General features: G+C 41.1%; 1 protein-coding gene across 1 annotated transcript in view; it reads left to right on the top strand.

Moving 5' to 3' along the window:
• Positions 1-332: 332 nt before the first annotated feature.
• Positions 333-26717, top strand: part of SERPINI2 (serpin family I member 2) — a gene marked incomplete at its 5' end in the record, with an annotated part of 95680 nt that continues 69295 nt past the window's right edge. Inside the window, 2 exons of the mRNA XM_082252183.1 lie at positions 333-351; positions 3282-3575. Coding sequence (XP_082108309.1) covers positions 333-351; positions 3282-3575 — 313 coding nt within the window. The remainder of the gene's footprint in view (positions 352-3281; positions 3576-26717) is intronic.

The raw sequence follows: 26717 nt of genomic DNA, 5'->3' as shown, positions 1-26717 counted from the left end.
GCACCATTATAAAGGAAAATAGGTGATCTGCTTTCCATCAGAAACTCAACATTGTCTTGGCTCCAATAAAGTTAAAAGTAACCTCTATAAACTTTTATTTCATTACAGCAACTGAAATTTGTTCAGGTTTAGCAGTGTTTATTACATAATACAAGTACAAAATTTACACTTGCGTTCTAAAGTAAAATTTTAGCTTGGTTTTAAATGTTTCAAGATAGCTATGTCAACAAACATACTCTGACATTTTAAAAATTAATCACTGGCCTGACAGATTAAACGGCTGCACTTGTTCCCTCTACATTCAGAGACATTTACTTTTCTTGTCAAGGGAAATGCTGAGCTGTTGTACAAGTGAGTATCCTATAATCCAAAAATACGTAGCCAAAGGGATACAGAAAAGATTTCTAAAGTCTCCTACTGTGCCTTATATTAAGCAAGATAAATGGGCTTATTCTGTATGGAAAAGTGCAATATACAAAGTACAAACACCCATAGCGGCCAACGTGCATTTGCCTGTTTCTGATGTGACGTCACCTAATGGAAGTTCTGTTAGTCTCTGTGGGTGCACAGTATTATTGTTCTTTATGCTGCACTGCTGAATACGATTCAATTAGTATAATGTAATGTTGTGCCTTTTGCCAAGTACATACATAGGAGTTTATACGTTTAGGCTAAAGCATGATTGTGAAATAAGGTATTTCATTTTTTCCGTTCACCAAAATCTTTGCATTATATGTTTGTTAATATTCTTCAAATTTTTAATAAGCATTTGTTATATATGTTCCATTACATACAGCTATTAATGTTTTTCTAAGCATATTTAACTGTTCATGACATTGCAGGGTAAGTACACATTTTCGGCACTGTGCTCTATTGTGACCATACTGACAACAAAGTTGCAGCTATGCACCTACAGTATTTTTTACATGATGAAGATAGCATATAATGTATTCATGTATTGCTGAGCATAAATCACATCGAAATCATTCTAGATTGGCTATCATGTAGTCTATGGGAAAGAGAACACATGAACAGAGATGGCCATAGATGGGTAGAATTTAAAAAGAAAACTCTTAGAAAAAGAATATTCTATTCATATTCCAATCATTAATGGGGTCAAATTGACGTTCATTTTCGACTGCAGTGACAAGAAACTTTGAAAGAGCAGCATGGAAAATGTTTCCACACAGGCTGGCCATACATTATACAATTAACTTGTACAATTTTCCTTTTGATTTACCAAAACCATATAATACGAGGTCAAACCTAAACACTTTTAAATTGTATGCAATCAGACAGGACCTTGCATTACATAGATGAGGGCAAATCTAAAGGAAATTGTATAATGTATGCCTAAGTAGGGGGGAACCTAATTTTTTCCCTATTAAATGCAGACTCACGGGCTAATATTGTGTGACATGTATTTAAGGAAAAGCCCTTTGTGCTCATGGGCATGTTTTTGTATTATTTTTAGATCCAATTTTTTATTCTTGTTTATGCCTTATGACAATATGATTGCTTATTGAACAGCTAAGTATTTGGTATCCTACCTGCCTTTATAATTCTGTAGGCATTCCAGTGTTCTACAAGGCAACTACTGTAATCTCTGAGTTAGTATAACATGTCTATGTCTGTATCTCAATAATAAATAGTTCTGGTACCAGGAGACAAGCATTTAAAACAGGTAACAAAGGGGGGCGGGGGGGATAAAGTTCCTTTTTTCAAGTAAATGTAAGCCCAATCACCTAAAGACATAAAATGTTAATGCAAATTAAAAAGTAATTTTCAATATTTTTTTAATCTTAAAACTTTTGATATTATTAATAAATAATTAAATGGGTAACAATATTTTATTGCTGTCCAACAGTCGTGCCCCTACATTGTCACCTTTTGATTCAGGTTTCCAATGGAGACTACAAGTGGCTATTTAACTGCTTTCCGACCGCCCGCCCCACATTTACTGCGGCAGGCTGGCTCTGCTGCACGAACCGACGTAGTCCTACATCGGTTGCGCCCGTGGTGCTGGGGGGCGAGCACGGGCAGCCAGTGGCATGCTCCTGCCCCCCCCTCCCCAATGGGCAGCGGGGATGCCGATCCACGGGGCCACCAGGCACCCACGATCGCTCCCCGACGAGAAAGAAGGACGGTTAGCTGTTGTAAACACAGCAGACCGTTCTTCTCTCTGGAATAATCATGGAGCGCCTGTGATCCTTCTATATAGGATGACAGGTCTCTGTGGTCATTTCACAAGCCACGCCCCCCACAGTTAGAAATCACTCCTCTAGGCTCACACTTAACCCTTTGATTACCCCTAGGTTAATCCCTTCCCTGCCAATGTCATTATTATAGTAACAGTGCATATTGTTAGCACAGATTACTGTAGTAATGTCACTGGTCCCCCCAAAAGTATAAAAAATGTCAGTTAGGGGTCCGATCTGTCCGTCTCAATGTTGCAGTCCCGCTAAAAATCGCAGATTGTCGCCTTTACTAGAAAAAAAAAATGAAATAAATAAAAATGACATAAATCTTTCCCCTAGTTTCTAGACGCGATAACTTTTGCGCAAATCAATCACAATACGCTTATTGCGATTTTTTTTTACCCGAAAGGATGCAGCAGAATACAAGTTGGCCTAAAAGGATAAAAAAAATGTAGATTTTTAATTTTTTGGGGAATGTTAAATAGCCGAATGTGAAAAAATATTGTTTTTTTTTTTTTTTTTTTTTTTTTTAGAAATGTTGCTCTTTTTTTTCTTTATAGCGCAAAAAAAAATCGCACAAGTGCTCAATTACCACCAAAAGAAAGCTTTATTTGCGGGAAAAAAATGACATCAATTTTATTTCGACCGGTGTTGCACGACCGTGCAATTTTCTGGTAAAATAACGCAGTGCCAAATCTCAAAAAATGGCCTGGTCATTCCAGTCCAGAAGTGGTTAAACATAGATTAGGCAGGTATGCTGCACTGTTTTCGCCATCAGGGAACCCAGCCAGGAGAAAAGTCATGCAGCCATTGATAGCATGCATACATGTAGACAAGAGGTGGTGGCAAAGAGGCTGCAGGAGACTAGCGTTCAGATGCAACAAAAGATGAAAATTGTAAAATTAAGTTTTGTTATTTGCAAAAATGAAATTGTTTGTGATCCATGGTGCTTTAATATCATTCAGTTAGGGTTAACATGTACTTTAAAGTCATCAAGTATTTAGTGACAGTAAAGTAAACTGGTAATCCTGAATCTACCTTTGCTTTTTTTTTTTTTTTTTAACTGTGCATTTTTATTTTCAGACCCCAGAAGAGTACTAGAAAATTGTATTACAATGAAGAGACCCCTTATAATCCTGTTTGCGGTGGCTCTGGCTGGAGTTAGTGTAACCAATGCAGCTCCAAGGCTCTGGGGAGACACTATTACTGAGTTTGCTGTGGATCTGCACCACGCAATACGTTCAGTTGACACCGAAGAGAACATTATTTTTTCCCCACTTGGTGCTACTTTGATTCTAGGAATGATAAAACTGGGAGCGAGAGGAGCAACATCTCAACAAATAAAGGAAGTTCTAAAACTGCAGGGAAATCAAGAAAGTGAGTCTACGTTTTATTAATCCCACATCCATACTTTCTGCATGCTGTTTGTTGGATACAAGAAGGCTAATCAATGCTTCTTTATACTGGCAGCAAATAGGGTCAGCCCTCTCTAAAGCCAGGATTATTCACGTATTGGTGGTCTATTTGTGAGCACAGAGCTCAGGAGAGATGGCAAAGATGGGCTTGTAACTGCAACCTATTTGTTTTGCAATCATCTTTGGACAGGATATCAATCATAGGTGAATACATTCAAAAATTGGATTTAGTAATGGTCTTTGTGGGACTAACAGTACTATCTATTCACAGCCTTGTCTGTCTATGATTACTGGCAGACTTCCTGCATTGAAACAAATAATGTATTTTTTTTTACAAATGTAAAATATTGCTACAGGACATAGTACAACCCCACCTAATTATACCTGATCTAAATTAAAGAACGGAATGGAAAAAAAAAACAGGAGGGCAAAGACTACCGTAGTCTCCATGAAGCTGGTCTTTTCCCTGTTACCTACTTGCCATGCCTTGCTCTGTGTCTCTGTGTGGTGGTAGCCATCTTGAAGGAGGCAGGGTTTTGCTTCCTCATACCAGAGCCTCCAGCAAGGAGAACAGTGAGCAGCACACTAGGGACATCGCCACATCTTACTCCAAATCTCCTGACACACAAAAAAACAGGAGGGCAAAGACTAGTGTCCATGAAGCTGGTCTTTTCCCTGTTACCTACTTGCCATGCCTTGCTCTGTGTCTCTGTGTGGTGGTAGCCATCTTGAAGGAGGCAGGGTTTTGCTTCCTCATACCAGAGCCTCCAGCAAGGAGAACAGTGAGCAGCACACTAGGGACATCGCCACATCTTACTCCAAATCTCCTGACACACAAAAAAACAGGAGGGCAAAGACTAATCTCCATGAAGCTGGTCTTTTCCCTGTTACCTAATTGCCATGCCTTGCTTTGTGTCTCTGTGTGGCAGTAGCCATCTTGAAGGAGGCAGGGTTTTGCTTCCTCATACCAGAGCCTCCAGCAAGGAGAACAGTGAGCAGCACACTAGGGACATCACCACATCTTACTCCAAATCTCCTGACACACAAAAAAACAGGAGGGCAAAGACTAGTCTCCAATGAAGCTGGTCTTTTCCCTGTTACCTACTTGCCATGCCTTGCTCTGTGTCTCTGTGTGGTGGTAGCCATCTTGAAGGAGGCAGGGTTTTGCTTCCTCATACCAGAGCCTCCAGCAAGGAGAACAGTGAGCAGCACACTAGGGACATCGCCACATCTTACTCCAAATCTCCTGACACACAAAAAAACAGGAGGGCAAAGACTAGTCTCCAATGAAGCTGGTCTTTTCCCTGTTACCTACTTGCCATGCCTTGCTCTGTGTCTCTGTGCGGTGGTAGCCATCTTGAAGGAGGCAGGGTTTTGCTTCCTCATACCAGAGCCTCCAGCAAGGAGAACAGTGAGCAGCACACTAGGGACATCGCCACATCTTACTCCAAATCTCCTGACACTGCAGTCAGAGGCAGAAGTGCCTTAGATCGCACTTTGCAAATATACAGCTAGAAGGCTATAAGCACAGAAGTGCCTAGGCACGCTCACATACCAGGAAGTTGCCTGCTAGTTTTCAGAAGAAATTCCAGACAACAGGTACATTTCAGGATACTGGTTAGATAATGTTAAGAATGCAGTTGCATCTGAGTAGAGTGTGTTCCTGGTGATTTTGAACCTTTTTTTGGGGTGTCTTTAACCACTTGATCTGTGGAAGATTTTCCCCCCTTCATGACCAGGCCATTTTTTGCGATACGACATTTTGCTACTTTAACTGACAATTGCATGGTTGTACGACACTGTACCCAAATAAAATGTATGTCCTTTTTCTCCCTCTTTTGGAGGTATTTGATCACCTCTTTTTATTTTTTGCACTATAAACAAAAAAATTTGAAAAAAAAAAACAATATTTTTTACTTTCTGCCATAAAAAATATCAGAGAAAAAAATTGGAAAAATCGAATTTCTTCATAAATTTAGGTCAACATGTATTCTTCTACATATTTTTGGTAAAAAAAAAACCCTAATAAGCGTATATTTATTGGTTTGTGCAAAAGTTATAGCATCTACAACCTATAGGATATTTTTATTTATTTAATTGTTTTACTAGTAATGGTGGTGATCAGTGACTTATAGCAGGACTGTGATGTTGTGGCGGACACTGACACTTTTGACACTTTACGGGAAACAAAGTGACACATACAGTAATCAGTGCTGAAAATATGCACTGTCACTTTACTAATGACACTGGCTGAGAAGGAGTTAAACATCTAGGGTGATCAAAGGGTTAAATGTGTGCCTAGCCAGTGTTTATGTGTACTGTATGTTGTGCCTTTTCTAGGGGAAGTAATTGATTTAATTCCCGGCTTTGCGGGGAAAGAAAATCTATTATTTCACCGCTGACAGGACAGGGATCTGCTTTGTTTACATAGGCAGAGCCCTGGCCTGTGTGGGCTCTGGATGATCAGCAGGTGCCGGCGGTAATCTCTTGCTCGGCAACCGCTGATTGACATCTGCTGTGTAAAATCACAGCAGAGCAACGCCACTGGTGGGATGTGCTAGGGCACTTCCTGGAAGTGCCAGATCACACAGGAGAGCCACCTTGCTGCTGTATATCTAGGTCATACAGTCGGCAAGCAGCTAAAACATTTTACAAGTTTTGTGCACGTTTTTTTTTTTATGTGGAGTTGCCCCTTAAAATCTGTACTAGACCTGAAGGGAGGATGGAGGATGAAGGAGGCTTCCTGACAACCCATAGCCTGATTTGTTACATTTGACAGCAGTAGTAATACTGCTCCTAATGTTTTAGTTTTAGGTTTGTAAAAACTAAATTAATTTTTTTAATTATTAAGTGACTAGACCACTGAATAATTACTTTTTTTTTTGCAAGCTAACAACCAATCCTAAGCTGGGTAGATCCTATTTCCTAAAAAGCATTTGCAAAGATACTGGTATCTTTTTATAAGGTTAAAATGATTGTAAAGTCTTGTTTTTTTAAATGTTATACTTACCTGCTCTGTACAGTTGGCTTTGCACAGAGTGGCCCAGATCCTCCTCTTCTCAGGTCCCTCTTCGGTACTCCTGGCCCCTCCCTCCTGTTGAGTGCCCCCACAGCAAGCAGTTTCCTATGGGGGCACCCAAGCTGAGTCACAGCTCCCTGTGTCCATTCAGAATTATTTTACAAGTCATGTGTCCACAGATAGCAGCCATCTTGGCCATGACGTATCCAATTTAGGGTGTGCCCCTATCCTCAATTGATCAATTACATTTGGAAGGATTGGGAAACAGAGATTTCGGGCACAGGAGTTTTGTTAAAAAGATTTCTTTTATTTAACACAGAACTAAATATTTTAAAATCATAGAAAAATACAGGCAAATAATTGTGTATTAAGGACACAGTGAGACCACACAACAATGGTCTATGTTGTACAATATCTCAGTGCATAGAACTTATAACAGTCAGTTTACATACAGTTCAAAGTACAAGATCATTAGTAGTCATATAATCCTTGGAAACGTATTGCTTGTTATCAGAAGAAAGAACCGCCGACGGACACCCAAGCAGTATGGTGCCGGTCAGCAGGGTCGACTGAAAATATAAGTTAACATTCACCATGTAATATATGACCTTTGCTCGACATGTTTCGCTTTCTTAGACAAAAAAGCTTCATCTGGAGCATATCATTTCTTTTGTCTGTGTGAGAAATAACAGTATTTAGATAGATTACATATATGTGTTACCTTATTTTCAGTATGTTATAATTACAATTGCATATCATTTATCTTTCCTTTTAATTACATATAATCGTCTTACACATCTCAGATAAGTCCTTCTATTTTTGCAATATCAACACAATATAACATTGGGTCTTAAGTTGCATTCAGACACTAGAGGAGTTTAGGGGAAAGAACGGAGATTGCCAATAGTGAGTATATGTGGGGATCCATGCTGTAATTATAGTATAAGCATATATATCCTATTTATATACCTGGAAAATGAACAGAAAAATGTATACATACCTGTACATATAGTAATCAGGCACATATCTCAATTTCCATAGAGAATTCTTTAACGAGGAGGACTGTGCGTTTTGGGAAACTCAAAAAGGCAATGTATAGTGACATAGTAGTGAGGGTAGTCACTCCATGTCTCATATCTGGGTGGATGAAAGCAGAAAAAAAAAAAAAAAAAATGTTTCTCAGAGTAGTAAGCGTTTTAATACTATGATATCACTTTAAGGGAAAGCCCATAGGAATGCCAAACCATAAGCTCAAGTGTTCTAAAGTGGTAAAATCTGTATGCCTCATGCTTGTTATAAGAGTGTGTAAGTACCTATAGAGCCCATAGAACATCTGCCCTAAAAGGGGGGGGGGGAACAACAGAAAAGACACATAGTCATTCTGGACCGTAAGAGAAGACAGGTGCCATGCGTTCATAAACGATTATACACCAACATACAGAGTTTACCCATTCGTATATGGGCTACCCCTATAGTAAAATATATATCATGTATACTGATTTGCTCTCACACACATATGTGAATATGTGTGTGTAATCAATTTCGTATCCGGCCCATCCTCCTCTATAATAGTAGGGGGGTGACCAGGGTTATATATAGATAAGCAGTTGCTATATGAGGTCCAAGATGAGTACATGCAAAGCGTACTCAGAACAAACATAAGCAACAAACATAGTAGCAAACACATATAGAGTGCCACCCAAGATGACAGATCGCCCTGCAGCACAAAAGTTCCAAACATACACAGACACCTTAGAAATGCTCACCAAACTTAGGAAGGACCAGAGCTTAAATGTAGGGAGCGTGTCTCCTCTGCTTGTATGTCGGCTGTTAAGCACAGTAAGATTAAGATGAATTCCCGGATATCACAAAAGTGTAATGTTACAGTATTAATACTGGCCATATAAAGCTTACCCCTTGCCACGCTGTTCCCAGCTTCCGCACAGTCCTCACCGGATGGGGAACCTCCACCATACCAGGGCTTGTAAATGGCGCCCTTAAGTAGCATGGATCCCGGGTGGTTCGTCAAACGGACGTCACCGCCCCGGCCACTCCCACCGGACATCGCTCGGGGACATAGCGCGGGGACACCCCGGCGAGGCTCTCGGCTTAGTCACAGGTGTATGCAGACTATACAGAGGCAGGAAGTGCCTCCGCAGTCCGCTCAGGTGCCACAGGAAGTTCCGCCCGGAAGGGGCGGGACTGGCCTGCGGCCTATCTGGCCGCACATATCTCACTGATGAGGCTGATCTCCATGCTTACCCACACTGCCCCCACAGGATCGGTCCGCAATTACATGAGAATTCTATTTGCCTGAAATGAAAGAACAACACAACAAGGACAGAAATTATATATTTAAAAAATACAGATATAAAAGCATATTTCACTAAGGTACAAAGATGTTCCTGGTGACACCAGGAGATATATATCGGTAACATATTTGTTTATCAAAAATTCTTCTATAGCCATGTTTATTTTTTGACGTAAACCACTAGTAAGGGCTTCAATAGTAACAGCCCTAATGAAAGAACAGGGGCTGAACTGCCCCCTACTAGAAACACTTCCATACTTCAAACCCCAAGAGAAAGTTGCATATTTTGACTTATTACAAATCCTCAAGATCATAGTATTGATGAGATAGGGATTATAGCACAAAAAACTGTTTATTATACATAAGAAAGGCAGGGGGGTATATGTGCCATAAGACCTATTTAATGTGAAGAGGTATCAGACTAATTAGATATATGTATATACGGGGGGAGGATGACCACGCCAAAACCAAGCCGACACCCTGACCCATATGTCCCACAGAGGGCCATTATCGTAACCCGAGTATACTACTCGAGGTCAATTAGGTCTGTTGGCATTAGGTAAGCAAGGAAACCTTCACAGAAAGGGTTTGTACGATTGTGTTTCGTTTAACCCAGGTCTATAAGTGGCATTGAGACGTTCTATCCAGAGAGTTTCTCTCTGGAGAATTTTTTTGTCCCAGTTGCCACCCCGAGGATCTTGAGGGATAACCTCTAGCACATAAAATCTTGCCTTTTTGGGATTGAACCTGTGGTATAGGTCAAGGTGTCTGCTCACGGGCGTGATCATCCTTCCCCCTGCTGATACGTACACATGGTCATTTATCCTTTGGCGGAGCTCTCTTATAGTTTTACCTATATAGAACATGCCGCAGGTGCAATGCATCATGTATACCACTCCACGTGTGCTACAGTCGGCTCGAAATTTTGGAGCAAATGTCTCCCCATTAGGTAAAGTGTATTCAGTATTCTCCTCTATCCAAGGACATAAAGCGCATTTGCGACATTTATAAGTACCTCTACCTGTTGTTGCTTTATTTCTAATGGGTTGATAGTGGCTTGTTGTTAGTTGATCTCTTAAAGACCTTGTTCTCCTGAAAACAATTTGGGGATGTTTGCCCACGTATTTGTTTATAACTGGATCATCACGAAGAAGATGCCAGTTCCGTTCAAGAATATCTCTCAATACTTTTTCATGAGCGGAGTATTTGGTTATTAGTTTAACTGTCGATTGCGTATTTGGAGGTTTGGCTCTAAAGATGAGGTTGTTTCTATTTTGAGAAAACGCTTTGTTAAAAGCTGTTCTCAACAGACGCTTACTGTATCCACGAGCCATTAGGCGTTCTCGTAAAAGGTTAGCCTGTATTTTGAAATCCTTATCAGATGTGCAATTACACCGTAGGCGTATGTATTGGGCGTATGGAATACTACGTATAAGCGCCCCTGGGTGGGCGCTAGACGCATGTAATATTACATTCCCTGACGTCTCCTTTCTGTATAGGTTAGTCGTCAGGTGTCCATCCACATGTTTGAGTACCGTTAAGTCAAGGAAATTAACACTCGAGTCACTGATGGTAGATGTTAACTTCAAGTTGAAGTCGTTTATATTTAGTTGGGCAATAAACTCATCTAGCATTGATTTTGAACCTGTCCAGACAGCAAAAATGTCGTCTATATAACGAAACCAGATTGCCACAGAGGAAAAAAAATGGGATAAATTTTCATCTGAAGTGATTTGTCGCTCCCACCCCCCCAGGTACAGGTTGGCGTAGGCCGGGGCACAACAAGTGCCCATGGCCACGCCCTGCACCTGGAGGTAGTGGGACCCGTTGAAAGTAAACCAGTTGTGTTTCAAAATAAACAATAGAAGTTCCAAAATAAAATCACAAAATGGCCAAGTGTGATGATCTTGCTCATATAAGAACGTGCGTATCATCCCGACGCCCTGCTCGTGAGGGATACTGGAGTACAATGCCTCCACATCCAAAGTCACGAGCAGGGCGTCGGGAGGAACCACCATATCTTCAATCATTTTTAAAAACTCGAGTGTGTCCTTGACGTATGACGGTAACCGCACTACGTGTGGTAGTAAATAATAATCGATCAAACGACTCGCATTTTCAGTTAAACTTCCAATGCCCGATACAATAGGCCTCCCGGGTGGAGAAGTTAAATTTTTATGGGTTTTTGGGAGTGAATAGAATGTCGCCTGTCTCGGAAATTTGTTGTTAAGAAAATTATAACAGTCTTTGTCTATAGGAGCCAATTGATATGCACGTCCAATTATGTCCAAATACTCTGCTTTAAATTCTGTAGTAACCGATGGGGATATCTTTTTGTACCATGTACGATTTGAGAGGATATTAAGGCACATTTTTTCGTATCCCTCTCGAGTCATCAATACTAGGTTACCACCCTTATCTGAGGGTTTGATAACCAAGTCTGTATGGTTTCTTAGTTTGTTAAGCATCTGTAGTTGTTGTTTAGAAAGATTATTTTGTGTTGATTTTAGCTCACAATTTTTGATCTCACCTACCACTGTGGTCAGAAAAGCCAAAAGGTTAGGATTTGTAGTCAAGTCAGGGAAATTATTGGATTTTGGTTTGAAGGGGACCTGTCTTGGATTTACTGTCTTTGTTTGTATAGGTTGATCGGGGGACTGGGAATCCGGAAGACTGCCTTCCTCCAATAGTAAGATTAGATCCCGTAAAACACGGAATTCTTGCATTGTATAATGTTTTATTTTTTCTGAAATTTCTTTATCTTGTGTATTGCGTTGTCTTTCTGGGTCGTAGATATGTTTATACGTCAAGTTCCTTATGAACATATAGACGTCCTTTATGGTCTCATATCTATCCATAGGAGTAGATGGACAGAACGTGAGGCCAAGTTCAAGGACCTCTTGTTCTTGGGGGGAGAAGTGATAAGGGGTTAAGTTAATGATCGATAATTTTAAGTGGGAAGGCTTAGTGATGTGCTCAGGGGAAAATTTGAGGCCTGGGCCTGTGAAGCTGCAAAGTGGCCATCAATAGTGGTTTGTCTAAGAGAGGTAGTGCTGGGTATATTTAAAGGTAGTGTGTTAGAAAAAACCGGTGCCACAGCACCTAGTGAATGTGTTTGAGAATTAGATGTGAAATCCTGTGTGGATGGATTACTTGGATTAGTGTTAGTGGATAAGGGTTGCAACATTTGTATCGCTTGGAGAGCCAGGGGTCCCAAATAAGGGTCCTGTGCTTCCAAACCATCTTGTGTAAGTGCCTCGACAGATCGAACAGTCTGTCCAATTTGAGTCCCCCCAGTTCCTAATGGTTGAAATTTGGAAGTTTCATCGGGTTGCTTTTTGGAGCGTGGTGTGTAATTGGCTCCTTCCTGTTGTCCTCGTTTACGTGTCGCCATGTCTGTTTTTGGTCTAGTATCTTGATTAGATCTAATCGATGTTTTGGATCTATTAGATTGTGCGGAGATCGAAGACGAGTCTGATTCCCAGTCGGTTTCTCTTGGACCTGTATTCAACATCTGTTCACGGGGGCCTCGCGAATAGCGGGGTCGCCTTGAACTATTGGGTCCCGGCCATCGGTAAGCATAGCCTTCCGTGAAGGCCATCTTATCTTTTAAAAATTTGGTTTGTTTTTTACCAATGATATCCCTATTAAGTTTGATTCCATACTCCTTCACCTCCTTCCATCTTGCCTCGTAATGTATATGTTTTTTTAGATTCTCGTTCTTAGTATATAAAGATGATAACTCAGTATCCAAAATAGCTAGGTCTAATTTGTATTGGGACACCAACAGCTGGCACAAGTCGGTACTGCATTTGGTTAGAATACGTTCCCACAAAGTTCTAAACTCGCTCGAAGCATTATCGAAGGAGGGGAATAGATGAATCCTCAGACCCATAGGGCATACATTTGCCTGTATATACTTCAAGAAAAATTCTATATGCCAATATAGATTTGACTTTTTTTTAATAAGTCTCTTTACTGTATTAATATATTGGTTTAGGCTTATATCGTCCTTGGCCGGGATGTTACAGGTAGATTCAATTTCAGTCATAAGACCCGTCCATGCATTTCCAACGAAATCCATGGTTGTCCTATGAGTTCTATCAGTTGTTGTTAGAATGATCTATGGTCTCTTCTATATAGGTTTCTGTTTTTTGAAGAAATGTGTATAAATTATGGCTTGACTAAATAAACAAATACAAAATTATCTTCAAAGGCCAGATGCAGGCCAAAAATTGGCACTAGAAAATTATAGGCAACTTTTTACGGGGTTTTTTTGCATAAAAGATGTTTCACGATCCTTCCATATGATACTGCTCAAATATAATATGTATACAGACACAGAGACACATTCAGACACAGAGCCAGGACCCGGCCCCGCCCCTCTCTCTCCTGATTGGCTGACTGACTTTAAATGACAGCAGAGGGGGCCAATCACACCGCGGTGCTTTCTCAACCAATGAGGAGGGGAGTCCAGGGTAGCTGAGACGATACCTGCTACATCACTGGATAGAGATGGGCTCAGGTAAGTATTGGGGGGCTGAGGGGGACTGCTGCGCACAGAAGAATAAAATGCATTAAGGTACAAAAAAAAAACCCTCTGCCTTTACAATCTCTTTAAAGCCTAATGCACATTACTTCATTGAAAACAACAGGTAAAGTAGCTCATGTTTTAGGCATAGCTCCACTTTGTTGAGAAAAAATCATTCCCCTCTGGGTGATCTATGTACATCGCAAGAATTTTATCCCAAACTTAGTTGCAGATTCCTACCTTTTGTTGTTCTGAAGAAATCACTGTGTGTTTGTCTATATTCATGTGGGAAAGAGAGTCTAATGGGGGTGGTTTCAAAATTATCAAACAGCTGTGCACATGCAGGGCTCTAATTCTGAAAGCTGCTGGGCCTGTATCCCTTGAGTTGTGATTGGGAGTATCTCACCAAAAATACAATTTCTGTTGCAGGTGATGCCTGAAATCTGACTTTTATCTTAGGCAGACTTCTGGGAAAATTGGTGAGCCAATCACACAAGCAGGAAATTATGTTTCTGGGGTGTGGTCAGTATTAGGGTTGAGCGAACACGGACTGTATTGTTCGGGATCGTACCGGACTTTTGGGTGTTCGGTACCCGGACATGGACCCAAACATTTTACTGTATATTTGGGATACAGTCCGTTTTTCGGTAATTTTATTTCATGTTTTGGCGCAGTTTTAATGTTTTAGCGCGGTTTTAATGGCGCGGTTTCAACAGCTGCAGGGCAGCCAATCAACAAGCGTTTAAATAGTGTGCCCTTAGAAGCCATCACAGACATGCTTACTAATGGCATGGCTGTGATTGGCCAGTGCAGCATGTGACCCAGCCTTTATATAAGCTGGAGTCACGTAGCGCCGCACGTCACTCTGCTCTAACTACTGTAGGGTCAGGTTCCTGCTGCTGCTGATATGAGGGAGAGATAGGAGATTATTGTAAGGGAAGGCTGGAGATTGCTTTCAGGGAAAGAATAGGAGAATATTCTTTAATCAGACAGTGATCTACATCGATTTTATTGTGTGGGGGTGCAGTGCACAATCTTTTTGCCCTGACCTGAGCCCAGTGAGGAGTAGGGAGAAAAAAAAACTTTTATCAGTCTGTTAGGTGGGCGGTGTGCGGCGTGTAGCAGCAATGTAATGCAAGCTCAGTGCATATGTGTCTGCTTAATCTGGATTTAAAAAAAAAAAAAAAGTTTTTCCTTCATATTTTACAGTGACATACAGTGTTTAGACACTGCTGTTCTAATCTGCTATTCAAAATCACCAATTTAAGGGGAAAAAAATATTTTTCAGGTTTTCACTCAAATGTTTTTTTTTTTACTCAATAGCGGAATAGAACAACAACAGTATCCAACCTATTAGGCGTGTGGCGTGTGGCGTGTAGCAGCCATGTAATGCAAGCTCAGTGCATATGTGTCTGCTTAATATGGATTTAAAAAAAAAAAAACTTTTTTCCTTCATATTTTACTGTGACATACAGTGTTTAGACACTGCTGTTCTAATCTGCTATTCAAAAATCAACAATTTAAGGGAAAAATAAAAATTTTTCATTCATACGTTACTCTGAGATACACCCTTTGGATACTGTTGTTCTATTCCGCTATTCAATAAACACCCATTTAGGGAAAAAAATGTAATTGTGGCCTAGTCTGCATATTTTACTGTGAGATACACCCATTGGATACTGTTGTTCTATTCCGCTTTTCAATAAAAAAACATTTTGGAAAAAATAAATAAATTGCGGCCTAGTCTGCATATTTTACTGTGAGATACACCCGTTGGATACTGTTGTTCTATTCCGCTTTTCAATAAAAACCCATTTAGGGAAAAAATATTAAATTGCGGCCTAGTCTGTATCTGTACGTGTGAGATGCACCCTTTGGATACTGTTGTTCTATTCTGCTATTCAATAAACACCCATTTAGGGGAAAGAAAGATATTGAATTGCAGCCTAGTCTGTATCTGTACGTGTGAGATACACCCTTTGGATACTGTTGTTCTATTCTGCTATTCAATAAACACCCATTTAGGGGAAAGAAAGATATTAAATTGCGGCCTAGTCTGTATCTGTACATGTGAGATACACCCTTTAGATACTGTTGTTCTATTCTGCTATTCAATAAACACCCATTTAGGGGAAAGAAAGATATTGAATTGCGGCCTAGTCTGTATCTGTATGTGTGAGATACACCCTTTGGATACTGTTGTTCTATTCTGCTATTCAATAAACACCCATTTAGGGGAAAGAAAGATATTAAATTGCGGCCTAGTCTGTATCTGTACATGTGAGATACACCCTTTGGATACTGTTGTTCTATTCTGCTATTCAATAAACAAACATCCATTTAGGGGAAAGAAAGATATTAACCCCTTGCCGACCGCCACACGACTATATACTGCGGCGGTCAGCCCCTCCTGGGCAAAGTGACGTATCGCTACGTCACTCACCCACGAGCCTCTAGGGGGCGAGCGCACGCCGCCGGAGGCGCGCTATCGCCCCTGCTCATTTCCTGACATTCCTGCACGAGTGACTGGCGGCTCCAATGTCCACCGGCCACTCGCGATCTCCCGCTGGAGAGGGAGAAAGGCAGACAGCTGATGTAAACACAGCCATCTGTCGTTCTCCCTAATGTAACTGCAGAGACTATATGATCCTGCTATATAGGATCGTATGTCTCTGTGGTTACATCACTAGCCACGCCCCCCCACAGTTAGAATCACACCCCTAGGGATACATTTAACCCACTGATCACCAATTAAGTTAACCCCTTCCCTGCCAGTGTCATTTTTACAGTAACTGTGCATATGTATAGCACTGATTACTGTAGTAATGTCACTGATACCCCCAAAAGTGTAAAAAATGTCAGTCAAGGGTCCGATCTGTCCGTCGCAATGTCGCAGTCCCGCAAAAGAAATCGCAGATCGCCGCCATTACTAGTTAAAAAAAAACTATAAATCTTTCCCGTAGTTAGAAAACGCAATAGCTTTTGCGCAAACCAATCAAAATACGCTCATTGCGATTTGTTTTACCAAAAATATGTAGCAGAAAACAAATTGGCCTAAAATGTTAAAAAATTTAGATTTTTACATTTTTTTGGGGAATTTCATATAAAAAAATGTGAAAAATATTATTTTTTCAAAATTGTTGCTATTTTTTTGTTTATAACGCAAAAAGTAAAAATCGCACAGGTGATCAAATACCACCAAAAGAAAGCTCTGTTTGTGGGAAAAAAGGACGTCAACTTCATTTGGGTACAGCATCGCACAACCGCGCAATTGTCCGTTAAATTCACGCAGTGCCGAATCGTAAAATAGGCCCTGGTCTTTGAGGTTAAATGGTTAAGTAGTTAAATTGCGGCTAAGTCTGTATCTGTATGTATGTGATACAGCCTTTTAGATACTGTTGTTCTATTCTGCTATTCAATAAACACCCATTTAGGAGAAAGAAAGATATTAAATTGCGGCTTAGTCTGTATCTGTACGTGTGAGATACACCCTTTTAGATATTGTTGTTCTATTCTGCTATTCAATAAACACCCATTTAGGGGAAAATTAATAATTTTGCAGCGTTTGCTGATTATGTTACTGTGAGATACACCCTTTAAATTTGTTTGGTGCATCTCCTTCCACCACCGAGGATTGCAGGGCGCTTCAGTTTGACTCCTATTGCTAACTCCTCCTACTCCGCTTCCTCATCCTCATCCACTACCGCCTCCGCATCCGGAGCAGTGATCATTTCCAAGGCTTTCAGGGCAGTCATTCACAAGTGGCTCCGAGGGTGGGTTCCTGCACCCACAAATGCCAGGTACACAATTGTCCAGCAAGGGCACAGTTCTGGAGGATGACGAGGTGGAGGAGGAGGAGTGGCACCCAGATAACTGATAACAACAGATACTACACTTGATCATAGCCAAAAGGTTGAGAAGTGATGCTGGTGGCATTTCCACCTGACAGCAGGGGCACAGTGGAAGCACAAGGCGAAGGCAGAGGTGGAGGAGGTCGCCAACGCAGCCAGGGCACCGCCAGCACCTTTAGAAGGCAGGGTTAGCATGTATGAAATGTGGAAAAGCTTTGTCGGCACGCTACAACAACCAGGACCACCAGCTGTTTTTTTTTTTTAAGCCCGTGGTGTGTGACCACACTCAGACTATCACCCGGTGGGTGCATAAAAAAGTGCACACCAGAAAAGTGAAACACAAAAAGTGCGAAGGGTGAACACATGGTCCCTGACCCTGATCCCCCGGAGCACAAGGCTCCTGACAGGGACTGCAAAACCAGGCAGCCCCGTTCTTTAGGAGGTCTGCTGAAACAGACCACGCCAAGTAGTAGGTGGGGCACTCCCGAAGAAAGACCCCATGAGAGAGGGCGAACCAAGCCAGAAGGCCATATCCACCTCCTTCCAAGACTTTCAGGGACAGGCCCAAGGACCTACACCCTACTAATCATGCTGTGCAGAATAAAGTGTACCGCCACAATAAAAAACACAAAACGTGAGACACACAACACATAAAAGTGGGGAAAGGGATAGTGAAGAAGAAGTGCAAGGTTAGTGCCACATTGCAATACTATGGCAGGCCCTTCGACCAGGAATAAAAATTCCTCTGGTCCTGACTCCTGACCAAAAGGCCTGGCCCTAGAGGCAGGTGTGAAAAACGTGTGTAGGAAGTGCAGTGTCCTTGGTGCCATACTCATAGTGTTGCCATCCACCGTGAATTATGGCATCCCTGGACTGCCACTCCAGGGGCACATACACCACAGGCTTTTCAGAATCCCGGTCCCTGGCAAGACCAGTGCAGCCCTGCCCTACCAGAATTCCTCAGAACTTAGACAGCTTTGGGAGAGCCCGGCCCACAACCAGGGACTCATATCTTTTTCAAGGCCAGACTCAACCCAGAAGGGGGAAAAAAGTCCTCCCCCCCCCCCGCCGCCATCACCATTCCTTACCATATACCATATACAGTTCCTTACCGTTCCTTACGTAGCTATACACGTACTGAATGGCGGGTCTGCCCCCTTCAACTTCTGGGTCTCCAAATTGGGCACATGGCCCAAGCTTGCCCTTTACGCCTTGGAGGTGCTGGCCTGCCCTGCAGCCAGTGTATTACCTGAATGTGTATTCAGCACGGCTGGGGGCATTATCACAGACAAGCGCAGCCGCCTGTCCAGAGCCAATGTGGACAAGCTCACGTTCATTAAAATGAACCAGGCATGGATCCCACAGGACTTGTCCATACCTTGTGCAGAATAGACATTTATACCGGCCTTACCCAGCCATTGTTGTATTTTTGATCTTTCTCACTCTTTTGGGGTGTACCCTAATTTAAAAAGAAATTTAAAATTAAAAACAAAAACCAGTGTTGGCTAGCTCGTCCTCCTCCACCACCGCTTCCACCTACACCGCCACATCCACCGCCACCTCAACCTCCTACTCTATATGGGTCTCGTCCTCCTAGATCAAGATGATTATTTTTTATTTTTATGTTTTTTATGTTATTTTAAGTTATTTCCATATCCACATTTGTTTGCAGAGCACTTGCCATGCTTTTAAGAAGATTTTGCTGCCATTTGCAACCCTCTAGCCCTTTCCATCTTTTTTTTAGAGCCATTTAGTGTTCAAAAGTTCAGGTCACCATTGACTTCAATGGGGTTCGGGATCGGGGTAAATTCCGGGTTAAGTTGGGGTCAGGAACCCAGACTTTTTTTTCAAGTTCGGCAGAACCCGCCGAACCCGGACATCTAGGTGTTCGCTCAACTCTAGTCAGTATACATTCTGTGTACAGAACAACTCCAGGTAGCCATATTGCATTGCATTTTCAGTAAATTACAGTGGCTGCAGATTGAAAAGGAAAGGTAATTTTTAACCACTTCAGCTCTGGAAGGTTTTACCCCCTTAATGACCAGTCCATTTTTTGCGATACGGCACTGGGTTGCTTTAACTGACAATTTTGCGGTTGTGCGACGATGTATCCAATTAAAATTACTGTCTTTTTCCCCACAAATAGAGCTATCTATTGGTGGAATTTGATCACCTCTGCGGTTTTTATTTTTTGGCGCTATAAACAAAAAAAGATCGACAATTTTGAAAAAAAAAAAATATATATATATTTTTTACTTTCTGTTATAAAACATTCCCAATCAAAATTTTCATCAATTTAGGCCAATATATATTCTGCTGCATATTTTTGGTAAAAAAAATCCTAATAAGTGTATTTTGATTGGTTTGCGCAAAAGTTATAGCATCTACAAACTATGGGATGCATTTATGGACTTTTTTTTATTTTTTATTGTTTTTACCGGTAATGGCGGCATTCAGCGATTTTTTTAGCGGGACTGCAACATTGCGGTAGACAAGTCTGACACTAATGCCTCGTACACACGCATCGATTATTGGCCGTGAATTTTCGGCCAACGTCCAATCGGCCGATTTTCGACTTGTTAGTATGATGCTTCCGACAACCGACTCCGACTTTTCGGCCGAAAAAAATCTGGAGTGCAGGCTATAAAATTTTTGTTGGCCGTCAACACAACGGCCAATTTTCCATCAGTCAGTACAGATTTCGGCAGACAAAAATCTGATGAGCAAGACTGGGCATGCTCAGAGAAGAAAAAACACACGGAAAGTAAACCAGAACATGACATCACTTCTGAAGTAGATTTTTGTTGGCCGAGAAAATTTGTGTGCAGTCTAGGCACATTCCAACCAACAAAACACAACTCTGGACAAAAGTCGGATGATCGGTCAGCCGATAATCGTTACGTGTGTACGAGGCATAAGTGACACTTTCTGGAAACCAGTGACACCAATACAGTAATCAGTGCTAAAAAAAATGCACGGTTACTGTATAAATTACACTGGCAGGGAAGGGGTTAACACTAGGGGTGATCAAGGGTTTAAGTGTGCTCCTAGGGCATGCTTTCTAACTGTGTCGGGAATGGATGTACTAGAGGAAAAGAAAGATCTGTGTTTCAGCTTAGCTGTAACACAAGATCTCTCTCTTCCTCTGTGACAGGGCAGCCGTCTGCCTTGTTTACATAGCCGTTCTGTCTAACTCCTGCATGATTGCGGATGGGCGGCGGCCATCGGGGCCGCCAGACCAGCTGATTGGCTCCCGCTGTGTCTAAGCGGGAGTGGCGCTCTTGCACAAAATCAAGTACCTATACAGGATTTTGCACAGGCGGGCCGCCCTGCTGCAGTATATATGCAGTGGGCAGTCCGGAAGCAGTTAATAACATTCAATTACAGTTTGACTTGTGTCACAATTGTATACGCTATATTATTTTTTCTTTTTTGGTATTTTTTCCCCCCCACAGAAGTGGAGTTACCCTTTACCTGATGATGTTTGTCACTGCTGTGTATAGAGAGGGTGTATAGACCACTTTTATTAAGGAGAATTCACACTGCTTGGCAACACTGTGAATAGGGCTGTAAGAAGGCCTTGGTAGTAGATAAAAGAGTTATTTTAATAGAGGAAAACATCTACAGTTGTGTGAACAAGTTCATACAATTTTGTTAGACTTCTTGACTGCTGATTCATTCATTATGTTTGAAATATTTATTTATTTATTTTTTTGCAGAGATGAGTCAATAGTTAGCCTTTACAGATATGGAACTACTTCTATAATAAAAAGTCCCTTCATGAACAGATTTTTTATATTTTCGTCACAAGGACATACTATAGTATATTTGAAATTCTTCTCCTTTTTATATGTTGCACCTGCCTTCTTACATGCAGCTCCTCTGTGGGATGCATTCCTCACTTCTGTAAAGCTTCATCCCCGGACATATTAAAAGAAGACATCAGGTTTACTTGTTTATTCAAGCCTGTGGGATTCATTAACCATGCCATTACAATAACGTATCACATTTACTACATTTTGTAAAAGAATTAAAAGAGAAAAGCTCTGTACAAATCCTAGTAATAAAATGACCAAGGGTAAACCTGAAAAGGCCACGTAGGGATGTTGGTCTCTCAGTCTTTTAGATGGCATACATATATTCATGGTCTCCTGACAGCCTTACAACCTTTGTCTAGGAAATGCATGAGAGAGAATAGCAAATTCTACAGATGTGACAGATTGCCTGAATAGGTCAATCTATTCATTGATAGGTCACACTATTTAATTCTGTCATTAAATCACATAATCAATACAATTTTGAATGATTTGAGGGGCCCTATCATGAGCTATGAATTGACTGGCCTTGCTTGGAGCTCCTGGGCCTAATATGGTCTATTAATTAAGGTTGCCATATATTTGGTTTAAAAAAAAAATGTTGATTATGACTTTTTATGTGTAATCCCTGTGTATAATGGTGTTCATCATAGAGATAATTCAACACAATTACAATATTTGGATCCTGAGCTTCTCATTACTTTTCAGATTTTAATCATATGACATACGGTATGAAAAGTCTGATAACAATTAAAGTGGTTGTAAAGGCTGAAGGTTTTTTACCTTTATGCATTCTATGCATGAAGATAAAAAACCTTTTGTGTGCTGCTCCCCCCACAGCCTCCCAGTACTTACCGGAGCCCCCTCTTGATCCAGTGATGTGCAAGAGAGCCTTGACTGCCCCAGGGTTCTCTCTCCTTGCTGGCTGAGACAGCAGTGGGAGCCATTGGCTCTCGCTGCTTTCAATTACAGTTAGTAAGCCAATGAGAAGAGAGCGGGGGTAGGGCTGGGCCATGGCTCTATGTGTCTTATGAATGCATTGAGCTGGACTAGAGAGCAAACATGCATTAGTGCCCCCAAAGTAAGCAGCTTGCTATTGGGAGCACTAGTCAAAGGGAAGGATCTAGGACCCCCGGTGGGGGACCCAAGAAGAAGAAGATCAGGGCTGCTCCGTGCAAAACCAATTACACAAAGCAGTTAAAATGTTACTAAACCCACAGCACTAAAATCAGTCTGTATATAAAGTAAAGCATGCTTACTATACTCACTGTGGAACCTAAGGGGTTAATTCTCTGCATTGTGTAAAAAAGCTGTTTGATCCTGTTTTCTTTGATCCTCCCCTTCCTCCACTGCCCCCAATTCATCTCCTGATAGAACAGAGCCTTGGAGGCACACTGCACATGCTCAGTTTGGTGTGTATTGGTAGAGATTTTGGGAGTGTGCATGTGATCAGCACAGGGCCAATTAGCACTGTCCAGACAGAGGGTCGGGGACTCTGCAGCCTCATAGGACAGACAGAGTAGAATGAAAACTTCTCCTACAAGCTTTAACCAGACACTGGTAAAAGTCACAAGCCTACTATATACTACTGATAAGAAAAGGTATTTAGCAGGTTATATTTACTAAAATAATGGCATTTCCATTTTCTTTGTACCATGGGGGTAATTTTTCCATCTGTATAGGGGGTCAATGACTGCCTTTTCAGCTTGCGGGGGATGGAAAAACACAGTGCAACCTCTTGTTTTTACCACCCCTCAACCGCAAGAGTTAACTAAGCTTTATATAAGCTGAAGCTGAGTAAACTGGGCCATACTTATACAGTACTAATAAATACTAAATAAACACTAGCAAATTATAGGAAGGCGCCTGGCTCTTTTTAAAGATATATCTGAACCTGCTGCCCTTTTAATTGTGAAAACAATATAAAGTATGGGACGTTGATAAAAAAGGCGCTGGTGATCTTTTATATTACTGGAATAAAACTTATTCAGGGTAGCACGTGTATTAAATATGTATTACTAGTGTTAAAAGTGCTTATTAGTGAATAAATTAATATAGTTAAAGGTAATAGATATATTTTAAAGTGCACAATTCAAAATTAAAAAATATTTCTGTTACTTATTAGTAGATAAATATATAAATAATTATATATATAAATAAATAATGTACATGCAACAAGCAAATCAATTATATAAATATATAGTATTCCGTGCAACAAGTAAATATAAGTGCTTATTAGTGCGTGCAAAAAAAAAAACTCATCAAATATAAACGGATATAATCGTGCTCTCCAGTGAGAAATAATTATATAGCAAGTGTCTCTGCAATTCGTGCAACAAAAATATGCTCCTTAAAGTGCTTCAGGTGGTGGGGTGTGACACACGTGGCCTCTTACCAGCTTTCAATGAGTCACAATGACTCCCAACGCCTGTGATCCCTTTAATTGGGTGGATCAGACCTCTCCTCGATATCTTTTGGGTTGGATATCTGCTCCTACATTAGGCATGTATGGACCATATAGTCCGCATAAAGATAAACAAAAAAAACCTCCAATAGTGAAATATTGTATGCTTTATTTGAGAATTACTAAAAAGGTATACAGTTGGTCCCTTGCTATTAGTTGTGCCCTCCTGGCACTGGGCAATTCGGCAGTACACAAAATCTTTGAGTAGTGGGGAATCGTATCCGAGGATCTGCAGCTTCCTCTTAGCTTTCCTCTCACTGTGCTGTGTGCGGCGGTCGGCGAGCGTCCCTGCCTCTGCTACGAATGCCTGTGTGTTTGCTTCCGGGTTTGTCAGTAACCACAATGCATTTCGCATCTGTGCGTCATCAGGCAAAGTCCCCTGCAGTGCATTAGCACACCTTCCCAGCAAGGAGCGTTGTCTCCAAGGGTAAGAGAGGCTGGATTCACCCCTTTTTTATGGATAGTGTAGGACCCACCGATAATGGGGTACTTTGACGCAGTGGTGGGCTTGAGCACGATATGGCCATATGGTGGAACTAAATCCCCATTTTTATTTATGGATGGTCTCCATATTTGATAGTCATTTCTTTTGCATGGTTGCGCTATTCTTTTTTAATATACATGTTGCTTGGTTCATAGCTGCACCGGCTTTAGATATACATGTTCAGGGTCTGCTCCCCCAATTTTTTGCTTGTTTATTATGTATTCGGTCTGACCAGACTTATGAGGTTGAGCATCCCATCCCCCACACACACCTGTACTCTATTGGTGTCCTCTATCAAGTAGATATAGGAGGAGTCCCCTGCAGTGCATTAGCACACCTTCCCAGCAAGGAGCGTTGTCTCCAAGGGTAAGAGAGGCTGGATTCACCCCTTTTTTATGGATAGTGTAGGACCCACCGATAATGGGGTACTTTGACGCAGTGGTGGGCTTGAGCACGATATGGCCATATGGTGGAACTAAATCCCCATTTTTATTTATGGATGGTCTCCATATTTGATAGTCATTTCTTTTGCATGGTTGCGCTATTCTTTTTTAATAATAGTAAGGGACCAACTGTATACCTTTTTAGTAATTCTCAAATAAAGCATACAATATTTCACTATTGGAGGTTTTTTTTGTTTATCTTTATGCGGACTATATGGTCCATACATGCCTAATGTAGGAGCAGATATCCAACCCAAAAGATATCGAGGAGAGGTCTGATCCACCCAATTAAAGGGATCACAGGCGTTGGGAGTCATTGTGACTCATTGGAAGCTGGTAAGAGGCCACGTGTGTCACACCCCACCACCTGAAGCACTTTAAGGAGCATATTTTTGTTGCACGAATTGCAGAGACACTTGCTATATAATTATTTCTCACTGGAGAGCACGATTATATCCGTTTATATTTGATGAGTTTTTTTTTTGCACGCACTAATAAGCACTTATATTTACTTGTTGCACGGAATACTATATATTTATATAATTGATTTGCTTGTTGCATGTACATTATTTATTTATATATATAATTATTTATATATTTATCTACTAATAAGTAACAGAAATATTTTTTAATTTTGAGTTGTGCACTTTAAAATATATCTATTACCTTTAACTATATTAATTTATTCACTAATAAGCACTTTTAACACTAGTAATACATATTTAATACACGTGCTACCCTGAATAAGTTTTATTCCAGTAATATAAAAGATCACCAGCGCCTTTTTTATCAACGTCCCATACTAAATAAACACTGTCTATGTTAACCATTGAAAGCACACTGCACTACATTACACGTTGCTGCAAATGAATAGGTCACGTTTGGCAACGGCACTGCCTGCTAACTGTGAACTGTTGTATACATTTCACTGCACCGCACCATAATTGTTCACATGGCTGCTAGTAACTTTTAACTTGACAGTAAGGGGCCCTCACCGGTACAGTACATGTATTTAAAGCCTTTTATCATATTATTACCCATAGAATAAGTATATGTATACGTAGAATATGGGCGCAATAGATGGATAATGATTCAACCAGTTCAGCAGGAACTGCAAGAATTTAGATCCATCTATAAGCAGGATGGTTGTACCGATGTTGATCCATTGATCGAGTTCAGTACAACCAGCTTGTCCTTTTTTTTTCCCCGTGTGATCACTACCGGAGGCTATAGCTGCCAGCTGTGGTCATTGTATTCTGATGGCTGGGAAGCCTCCTGCTGTCAGAATACAATAGCGCAGCTGGAGGAATTCTAACAATTTTCTTGTCTTTAACCCGTGGTTGAAAGAAAGAAAACGAAATAATGTATGGCTTGTGTAGCACCTTCCTAGATAGGTGTTATTATTATTAGGTAGATTTAGTGCTGGCTCATTGTGCTCAGTGGAGCTGCATTTTTGTTGCTAAATACATTTAGCTTATCTCACTGTAAATAGTGTGGTTGTAATTGCTGTGTTAGGTAAATTGGGTTATGCTCACTGTAATCAGTGCAGCTGCATGTGATTAGTTAGGTCTGCTCAGTGTTTCAGCTGTTGCTGGTTTGATTGTTTTCTCTGTTTTCCAGAGAGCAGTAGAATCCTCTGGAACACAGGTGTGGAACAATGCAAATAGCAGCATGAATATTTATAAAGCCCTGGACAATCCCAGGGAGGGTATCCCTGAGGGCTGCTGGGAGTCTGTATAAATACTCAAAGGCACAGAACCTCTGGGTCTTTGCCTACAGAGAGAAAGTCCAGCCTGGAGGGCTTGCTGCCATGTGCTTGATTTCGTGAGGTCTCAGGTGGGCAACCTGAGGTCCTGGATGTGGAAGATTCAGAGAGCTTACTGAGGGGCTTTGGTCTGAAGATCTAGTCTGCCTTTACAGGAGGAAGGTGTCACATGGATGTTGGAAGAAGGCAACCACCTTTCCTTGAATGTTTATGAGTACAGACTGCTGAAAAATCTTTTAGACTTTTGGGCTGCTGCCACTCCTCTGGTGCTAGAGAGTGTTTGTTTAAAGGGGACATTGGCTAGTGTCCTGAAGAGCTCAGTCTCCATCTTTGTGAAGGGACTCTGCTCTTGTTGCTCTGAGAAGAAGCTTTTATCCCTTTAACTGCTTCTAATAACTTGCTTGTGCAAGGACTTCTCCTT

This window comes from Pelophylax lessonae (assembly GCF_965119305.1).
Source record: "Pelophylax lessonae genome assembly, chromosome: 3".
NCBI classification, from domain to species: Eukaryota; Metazoa; Chordata; class Amphibia; order Anura; family Ranidae; genus Pelophylax; species Pelophylax lessonae.
The sequence above is the reverse complement of the archived record's forward strand: the minus strand, read 5'-3'. Positions and strand labels throughout refer to the sequence as shown.